At 34.8% G+C, this 9,783-nt stretch overlaps 1 protein-coding gene across 1 annotated transcript in view; it reads left to right on the forward strand.

Moving 5' to 3' along the window:
- Positions 1-1,606: 1,606 nt before the first annotated feature.
- Positions 1,607-9,783, forward strand: part of LOC107595535 (integrin alpha-2) — a 13,378-nt gene continuing 5,201 nt past the window's right edge. The window contains exons 1-19 of the mRNA XM_016285961.1: positions 1,607-1,698; positions 3,253-3,376; positions 3,789-3,898; positions 4,135-4,226; positions 4,370-4,484; positions 4,569-4,696; positions 4,785-4,933; positions 5,364-5,514; positions 6,198-6,351; positions 6,486-6,559; positions 6,669-6,807; positions 7,354-7,499; positions 7,590-7,733; positions 7,822-8,025; positions 8,655-8,785; positions 8,867-9,030; positions 9,127-9,275; positions 9,399-9,509; positions 9,593-9,675. Of these exons, the coding sequence (XP_016141447.1) occupies positions 1,653-1,698; positions 3,253-3,376; positions 3,789-3,898; positions 4,135-4,226; positions 4,370-4,484; positions 4,569-4,696; positions 4,785-4,933; positions 5,364-5,514; positions 6,198-6,351; positions 6,486-6,559; positions 6,669-6,807; positions 7,354-7,499; positions 7,590-7,733; positions 7,822-8,025; positions 8,655-8,785; positions 8,867-9,030; positions 9,127-9,275; positions 9,399-9,509; positions 9,593-9,675 (2,414 nt within the window). The 5' untranslated portion in view covers positions 1,607-1,652. The remainder of the gene's footprint in view (positions 1,699-3,252; positions 3,377-3,788; positions 3,899-4,134; positions 4,227-4,369; positions 4,485-4,568; positions 4,697-4,784; positions 4,934-5,363; positions 5,515-6,197; positions 6,352-6,485; positions 6,560-6,668; positions 6,808-7,353; positions 7,500-7,589; positions 7,734-7,821; positions 8,026-8,654; positions 8,786-8,866; positions 9,031-9,126; positions 9,276-9,398; positions 9,510-9,592; positions 9,676-9,783) is intronic.

Raw genomic sequence — 9,783 nt, forward strand, 5'->3', positions numbered from 1 at the left:
ACGTAGCCTAAGTGTTTCTTTACTGTGTGTATTTATTATACAGCATGATTTACTGCTGGAAATGTGAGCATAGCCAAAATTGTAAATGTTTTATTGTAAGGTAAATAGTTCCAAAGGAAGTGAAGAAGTGGGTCTGAAGCAATAGTCTGAGATTATTAATTAATAAGTAATTCAATGACTCATTAAGACAGTCTCCTGTTGCCGCCTACACTCTTAAAAATAAAGGTGCTTCAAAAGGTTCTTCAAGCGATGCCATAGAAGAACCATTTTTGGTTCCACAAAGAACCATTCAGTCAAAGGTTCTTTAAAGAACCATCTCTTTCTTGCCTTTTTGTAATCTGAAGAACCTTATTTCGCCACAAAAAACCTTTTGTCAAACAGAAAGGTTCTTCAGATGTTAAAGGTTCTTTCTGGAACCATTTAGACAAAAAGGTTCTTCTGTGGCATCGTGAAGCACCTTTATTTTTAAGAGTGTAACAATCAAACTAATTTGACGACTGCAAGCAATTGCTGAAGTCTAGCTAAAGTTCATTACTGGTAAGTGTTTCTTGACCACATCAGTGTTCAGCCAATGACCATTTTCCAACCATGCGTATCCATCTTATTTTGTAATGCTACAGTAAGCTATTTTCTTTAAATGCGAAGCTTTGTCGCTGAATACCAAAGTAAACAGTAAAACGATTTGCGCTACAAACTAGTGTGTTTATGGAGATGATAATAAAATAAAATGATAACAAATAACAGTTTGGAATATAACTAAATTAAGCAGAATTACGGCCTCGCACATGCCCCTTCTTACCTTAAAAATAAGGATAGATGGATGAATTGATCACTTTGTAAAACAAACCAAATCATCCATATTTCTTCATTCCTAAATAACACCTGAAACACCACATGTTTTAAAAACATGTTTTATTGGCCAGATGATACATTATGAGTCTTAAAATAAAATTACTTCAGAATTCAGCAGAAATTGAGCAAGTTGTCTGGGATAGGCTATTGCTTAAATCCTTTCCTGTTTGGAAAATGGAAACTCCTCAATTAGCCTATACTTCCCAGTCTGAGATATAAAATCCTTCAGGAGTTAATCATTGTGTGTGTGTGTGTGTGTGTGTGTGTGTGTGAGATGAGTATGAGTTCAGCCAATAGTAACGCACGAAAATAGCAGCGCGGTTGAGGCGCACCTGCGCACACTGCGTCTCAACAGGCTGTAAATCTATTACGACTCAGTCTTCGAACATGATTTCATGTTTAAATTGTGTCCATTACTGGCTTTCCCATAATTTATAATCTGCTCTTTTTTATCTTTCCCGTCTTCCCTTTCCTATTTGTATTCTTACGAAGCATGAAATTAAAAAAACTAAAGTGACTCCCATTAAAACCAAATGAACTCACAGCTGTAAAGACAGCCACAAGTTTCTTTATTTGGAGAATATGTATTCTTATATTTCACTTATTTGGTCAGTTGTTTGCATATTGTCGGCTAATAACAACATGAAAGAAAGAGACAAGTCTGATCACAGTGCTGCTATGACATCATATCCTCACAGTCATTTTTACCCTGAGCCACAGGATAGTTCAGGTTGTTTCATTATGACAGCAAGACTGGAGACATCACTGTCTGCTCTTTCACCTTAACAATTTCTCCAGCAATGGACAAAATGGAAAAAGTTGTGATACTACTGATTTTTTTGCAGAGTGAGTACTTGTTTTGCTTACCAAATGAGGTTTACAATTTGTGAATTTTGTGATTTTCATAACTTTTTTACATTTGGGTGGACGGACATGTTTACGTTCTCGCAAGTTGTAACAAATGAAGATTTCGTGGTAATGATCTAACAATGAAAATGTTTTATATACTGTACTTACTGTCAGTCAAAAAGATCGTAACCTCCGTAAAAACAAGATAAAATGTCAAATTTAAATTGCACGAAGTGTACAGTTGAACTTTCAGACAATACACTATATCTTGAAATAAGTTTATTTAATTATTTTCCTACCGCATTACATTTTTTAAAATTGTTTTAAGCATAAATCTAACTAAATTGAAAAATTCCTATTTGGCAATTTTAAAAGCAAAAAAATAAGGTTAAGATCATTTATTTAACCAGTTTTGGTATATGTATCTATTTTTAAGTATGTTCAAATATATTTTACTGGAAAACAAAGATAGATAGATAGATAGATAGATAGATAGATAGATAGATAGATAGATAGATAGATAGATTTAGACACTTCAAGAGACATTTGTGTGTGTGTGTGTGTGTGTGTGTGTGTGTGTGTGTGTGTGTTTTATTTATACAGCACTGATGCACTACAGGAAATGAGCATAGCACAGCGCATACACATAATTACAACAAAAATTGTTCAAAAGGAAGCCAAAGCAGAAACTTTGCATGTCTCTGAGCAAACAGTCATGGTGTGTTTTAATTCTTCTTCTGAAATGTATTTGAACAATCCTTTGAGAGAATAATTCAGTGACTCACTCATTAAGACAGTTACTGTCTCCAACTACTGGTGTAACAGTGTAACAGTGTAACGCTAAGCCAAATACATTTGATGTGTTTCTTTACTGTGTGTATTCTGTGTGTATTTATTATACAGCATGATTTACTGCTGGAAATGTGAGCATAGCCAAAATTGTTAATTTTTTATTGTAAGGTAAATTGTTACAAAGGAACCCAAAGAAGTGAAGAAGTGGGTCTGAAGCAATAGTCTGAGATTATTAATTAATAAGTAATTCAGTGTCTCATTAAGACAGTCTCCTGTTACCGCCTAACAATCAAACAAATTTGGTAAACAAGATACATTGATTGATTGATTGATTGATTGATTGATTGATTGATTGAAGTAATTCAGTGACTCATTAAGACAGTCTCCTGTTACCGCCTAACAATCAAACAAATTTGGTAAACAAGATACATTGATTGATTGATTGATTGATTGATTGATTGACTTACTCTTGAAACCCATACTATTGAAAAAGAAATATACTTTTGTACATGATAAATCTTTGTTGATGCAGACAAATCTGTGCCTATAAGTCCCAAACTTTATGAAGGTGTGTTTGGTGTAAAGTCTAAAAAGAGTTGGGTTCTCACTTCCACTTTTCAGTATTGTTTGAAATATACCGACATACTGCTGGCCAAAGGAAAGGCTTACCTATGTCAAATGTCTATATATATATATAAACAAACAAAATAGGTGAAAAGATCTAAAATCACAGCTGAGAATGTCTAACTTTTCCCGCAGGTTTCTGTATTGCTCACACTCGGGGTTTTAATGTGGGGACTGCAGGAGCTAAAATCTTCACAGGTCTTGCAGTAGAAGAGTTTGGCTACACTGTACAACAGTTAAGCAATAATCAAGGAAAATGGTAAGATATGTCACACACCAGACATTTTTTCTAAAAGATGTTCAAAATATATAAAAATACGTTGTGGATCTGAAATCTATTTCTGGAAGTATGGGACTGATGCTCTGAGTCACAGCACTCTACCAATCTTTAAGGAGTAGTTCACCCAAAAATGAAAATTTGCTGAAAATATGTCACCTTCAGGCCATCCAATATGTAGATGAGTTTGTTTCTTCTGTTCTGAAATCTGTTCTGATGAAGAAACAAACTCATCTACATCTTGGATGGCCTGAAGATAGATTTTCAGCTCATTTTCATTTCTGGTTGAATTATTCCTTTAATATCATAAGCACATCAGGCAAAAATAATTAGTATGCAAAGTTTGTTTGCATAATTTCTTTGACTGCATAGCGAAATGGTTATTTCTGCTCAGGCTGCTGGTGGGTTCTCCCTGGAGCGGATACCCTCAGAATAGAAAAGGAAGTCTCTATAAGTGTGACATCAGTGCTTCCAGTGTCATCTGCCAGAAACTAAACCTTGCAGGTAAATTTCTCTTTATTTGAAATTATAATGCAGTTATAAAAAGGATATTGGACATGAAACAATGGGCTACCATGAAGTACAAATGCATGGTAGTTTATGAATATGATATCAGCACTATTGTTGTACTGACACCATAGTACTTTTTTGTAAGGGGGTCCTTTAAAATGAATTAAAATTTAATTAACAAAATTTAGATTTTTCCTACTTGTCATGTAAATATGTCTGTGTCTTCACAGACTCTGTCAGCATAGATGGTGTGCAGAGCATCAACGTCAACATGAGTCTGGGCCTGACTCTCACTCCAATAGCTGAACCTAACAGATTGATGGTATGTTGTAGTAGCATTGTGTCACTATCAGGGTGCTTATTCCTTTTTACAGTAAAAGCATTCATTCAGTCATTTTCATACTCAAGAGACTCTGCCATGGATTAAACTGTAGAAAGTTCATAGTATAAATGTTTGTGTTTCAGACGTGTGGTCCTCTGTGGGCTCAGCGCTGTGGCAGTCAGTACTTTTACCCAGGAGTCTGTGCTGACGTGAGCCCACAGTTTACGCTTCAGTCGGTCTTCTCTCCTGCCGTTCAAAGTAAATCTTATTTTGTATTGTCCGAAATTGATAAAGCAATTAATTGAGTAAGTTAGTCATTCTTGATCTGAATTTCTCATTCAGCTTGTGGCGGGCCCATGGATGTTGCCATTGTTTTGGACGGATCAAACAGTATATATCCATGGCCTGATGTTAGAAACTTTCTCATAAAGCTTTTGGAAAATCTTGATATTGGACCAGATAAAACTCGAGTAAGTACTGTAATTCAGCTTATTCTGATCCAGTTTATTTCTTTGATTTATATTATATGACTTAATTTGGATTTTTGTTTATTTTTAGGTCAGCATTATGCAGTATTCCAAGGATTTGTCCTTTCTTTATCATTTTAGTTCTGACCAAAATAAAGAAAAGGTTCTTTCAGCAGCTTCTAATATTGAGCAAAAAACTGGGACCGAAACCAACACTTTTGCAGCACTTGACAATGTCAGGTATCCTATCCCCTACAAACTCTTTTCTTTTCTTTTCTTTTCTTTTCTTTTCTTTTATTTTTCTTTTATTTTATTTTATTTTATTTTATTTTATTTTATTTTATTTTATTTTATTTTATGTGAGGGGAAAAAAATTTAGTGATTGTTTGTGTTTTATTTTATTTTATTTTATTTTATTTTATTTTATTTTATTTTATTTTATTTTATTTTATTTTATTTTATTTTATTTTATTTTATTTTATTTTATTTTATTTTATTTTATTTTATTTTATTTTATTTTATTTTATTTTATTTTATTTTATTTTATTTTATTTTATTTTATTTTATTTTATTTTATTTTATTTTATTTTATTTTATTTTATTTTATTTTATTTTATTTTATTTTATTTTATGTGGGGGGGAAAACATTTTGTGATTGTTTGTGTTTCAGGCAAACAGCTTTCTTACTGGAAAATGGTGGCCGTCCCGGTGCCACTAAGGTGTTGGTTGTGGTAACAGATGGAGAATCTGCTGATGGTCATAAAGGTCAAGAAGTCATTGAGAGATGCAACAGAGATGGCATCATTCGCTTTGGCATTGCTGTGAGTGAGAGAGAGATCAGCATGAAAAAAAAGCATTACATTAATAAAACAGAAACTTTAATGTTGATGATATTTTCATCTATAGTATTATATATAAATATGAGAGCATATTGTGAAATAAAATGAGTAATGAGATTCATTGCAGAAAATCAAAAAAGGTACCCAGTTTTACAGTTTTAAATTTTTTTTATAAAACGGATAGTTCCGGTCCTTGATTCTGATTGGTTGAGCCGCGTTCGAAGCTGTTGTAAATTACTCTACAAACATACACCTTTGTTTACTTTGTGTGTTGCTCGACAACCACTTTGTTGGAACCACAACTGTTTCTGAGGAACTACATTGATTGGTGGAAGAATACTGTTTTTATTTATATCATTACACTTTATTTACTCTGTTTTATTCTGCGAAACCTTACTACGTATATGGAATCAGTCCACATACGCTTGGCGTCGTGCCTAACAACGCCCCTTAGCTGTTATAAATTCACTGTAAACTACGACTTCTTTGGGCTTATTGCTTTAATCGTTTTTTGGGTTGAAATTTTTAGAATGTCTTGAATTAAATGTATTTTGTTTTATTTTAAGTTTGTTTAGATATTTTTACTGGACAGCAAGACAAATTTGTATATATACATTTATTATTTTTTTATTTGACGTATTACTGTCATCTATGAAATTACACAGATTCTCAAACAAAGTGCCAATATTCAAAAATTCATCGAGGAGATTGAATTGATCGCTAGCACTCCAACAGAGAACTACATGTTTAATGTGTCATCAGAGAAAGCGCTAATCAATATCGCAGGAACTCTGGGGGACAGAATCTTTAACATTGAGGGTAAATCTTGCATTCACGTATGCCAAATGAATAATGCATTTGTTCATCCAGTGACAACAGGTCACTTTTTTTAACCTAAAATACAGCTTTAAGTTATGATAAGCATTTGACGATTTGGTCTTGTTTGATTTGAGGCACCAGTCAAGGTCAGGAGTTTCAACTGGAGATGTCCCAAGTAGGATTCAGCGCACACCAGACCAATAAAAAGGTGCAAATAATCGTTCAACATATCTGATTGAGTAGTCAAACTAATTTGTAATGTACCATACTGATTCAGAAGAAATGAAGGCATGACGGGGTGGCATTTTATCCCACAGGATGTGATCATGCTGGGTGCTGTTGGAGCGTATGGATGGAGCGGGACCGTCGTCCATCAAACAGCTGGGAAATCACACATTTTCCTCAAAAATGCTTTTGAGAAAATCTTGGATGACAGAAACCACAGCTCATTACTTGGTGAGCCAGCCAGAAAAATTATCTGTAAAGTAATTTTCATTATAAAAAGCAAATATAGAGGTCATGTAACGTTATATTCACATCTCTGCTACAGTTCAAACGTTTGGGGTCGGGAAGATTTTATTTTAAAATAAATTAATACTTATACTCAGCAAGGATGCGTTACATCGATCAAAAAATATTATTTAATCATTTCAAGTAAATGCTGTTCTTTTGAACTTTTTTATTCATCAAAGAATCCTGAAAAAAATGGAAAGTTTCACAAAAGTATGAAGCAGCACAACTGTTTTCCACATTGATGATCATAAATGTTTCTTGAGCAGCAAATCAGCATATCTGAATGATTTCTGAAGGATCGTGTGACACTGAAGACTGGAGTAATGATGCTGAAAATTCAGCTTTGATTACAGAAATAAATTAAAATTTTAAATATATTCAAATAGTAAACAGTTGTTTTAAATTATAATAATATTTCACAATATTACTGCTTTTTACAGTATTTTTGATCAAACAAATGCATAACATTTTCCCCTGTCATGTGTTCAGGATACTCTGTCACGTCTGTGATGGACGGCTCGTCTGAGTTTTATGTGGCCGGTGCTCCTCGTGCCGTTCATAGAGGACAGGTCATAGTTTACAGTATCAACAGCCAGAATCAGCCCGTCATCATAGATTCACAGAGAGGAGATCAGGTAAACTCGTCTCTCTGTGACCTGTAATCAGCTTTAGTTTCATTAGACAGTGAAGTCCTGTCATAGATCATTGTGTTCTGTGGTTTGCAGATCGGCTCTTATTTTGGCAGCGTTCTCTGTCCTGTTGATGTGGACACTGACAGTGTGACAGATCTGCTGCTGGTCGGAGCTCCGATGTACATGAGCGAGGAGAAATCTGAAACCGGAAGAGTCCACCTCTTCACCATTACCAAGGTGAAACAGGTTTACTGTTCAAAAAAACAAATCTTCACTCAAAGCAGGTCCTAAAAAACCTGACTATCTTGCCTCATATTGTTCTCAGGGCATCTTAAGCAACCAGGGCAGGTTAGAGGGACCCTCCATGTTGGAGAATGCTCGGTTTGGGACGGCCATCACTGTCGTCCCCGATCTAAACCTGGACGGCTTCAGTGACGTGGTGGTTGGTGCTCCGCTGGAAGGCAATGGCCAAGGTGCCGTTTACATCTACAATGGAGACAGAAAAACCATCAGAAAGCAGAGCTCACAGGTAGAATGCACTAATAATATTATATATATATATATATATAGTTTTTATTTCTATATTTTTTAGTTTTAGATTAGTTTTATTTTAATTGAAGTTAAAGTATCATTTTTATCTGCAGTATTAGTTATTTTAGTACATCAGGTTAAATTAAAAGAAAATGAGAAAAGTTTGACTTGGCAACTGTCTGAAATAAAATAAATGATATTTTTCTTATTAATATTTGAAAAACATTTGTCCACTAAATGAAAGACGGTGCAAGTTACATACAGGAAAAAAAGCATAAAATGATATCAGGGAGAGGTCTTTTTTTTTTTAAATGTCTTTTATGACAAGGCAAGGTTATCTCAGGTTGTAAAATGTCATGTGGTGCAGCTCCACAAAAATATGAAATAATTCATTATTAATTTACGAATTATTTGTTTAAAAAAAGAGTCATTAAATAATAGATTTTCTTGAAAATGGTGTAAATGTTTTTCAAACCATACTGTATATGAATACAAAGAGTACATTTGTAAGAGCTAAGATATATTAACATTTCCTCTTTTTTCCTTCTTTTTCAATCATAGAATCTTGTTTCTCATTGATCTTCATACTAAACAAGTCTTATTTTTCTGTCTTGTTATTTTCTGCAGAAAATACTTGGATCCAAACTGGACCCGGTGCTTCGGTTCTTTGGACGCTCTTTAGATAGTCAAGGCGATATGAACGATGACTCAATCCCTGATATTTCAGTCGGAGCGGCTGGGAAGGCAGTGCAGCTCTGGTGAGGATCTCGGTCTAGTTGTTTAAGATCTATAAAATCATACTGAAACTGTGATGTTTCATACAGTATTTGTGATCTCAGGTCAAGGGGAGTTGCAGCTGTCACAGCGACGGTCTCCTTCAGCCCTGAGAAGATCAGCATTCTGAGTAAACCTTGCATGTTTGGAGGAAGGATGGTGTCGTGTGTTGATGCCAAAGTCTGTTTCAGGTCAAAATTTAGACCCACAGTATTAGTGGGTAAAGTAGGTAAGGCCATCTCTCATGTGTTTTGTATCTCATATACAGTATGCTGATTTCTCCAAAAATCTCCATGGAAGTGAATGGAAATGCACTTTTCTTCAGATATCAAGTACAACTTGACACTTGACGCTGACTTGCAGTCATCTAGAGCCACTTCAAGAGCCCAGTTTGACAACTCAGAGCGTCTTATCCAGAAATCGTTCAGCGTCTCTGACGAAGAAAGCTGTGTAGATCATAATGTCTATGTGCAGGTGAGTTTTAGCCATTTGCCACAGACGCCTGCTCAGAATAACAATACTCACTGTACTTCAGCTTTATTTAATTTCAAAGTGCTTGAACGATCATTTCACATCATTGGTTTTACTGTTTAATAGGAGACTCCTGATTTTGTTAGTCCAGTTGCTTTGCGAGTTGACATCAGTCCACAAAATCCAGACACCGGCCCTGCCCTGGATGCATTTCAGCCCAAAGCTTGGGAATTTTTTGTAAGATTCCCTCTGAATTTAATTAAGAGCATCAGTCCAACATATATTGTTTCAAAGATTTTAAACTGTCAAAATTTGCTCAGATCCCTTTTGTAAAGGACTGTGGCTCTGATGACAAATGTTCTTGTGACCTGAAGCTGACTGTGAAACCTGTTAATGTATCTAGGTAACTTTACACACACACACACTCACACACACTCACACATACACACACACACACACACTCACACACACACACACACACACACACACACACACACACACATATATATAT

Source organism: Sinocyclocheilus grahami, unplaced genomic scaffold (assembly GCF_001515645.1).
Source record: "Sinocyclocheilus grahami isolate Dianchi unplaced genomic scaffold, SAMN03320097.WGS_v1.1 scaffold204.1, whole genome shotgun sequence".
Lineage (NCBI taxonomy): Eukaryota > Metazoa > Chordata > Actinopteri > Cypriniformes > Cyprinidae > Sinocyclocheilus > Sinocyclocheilus grahami.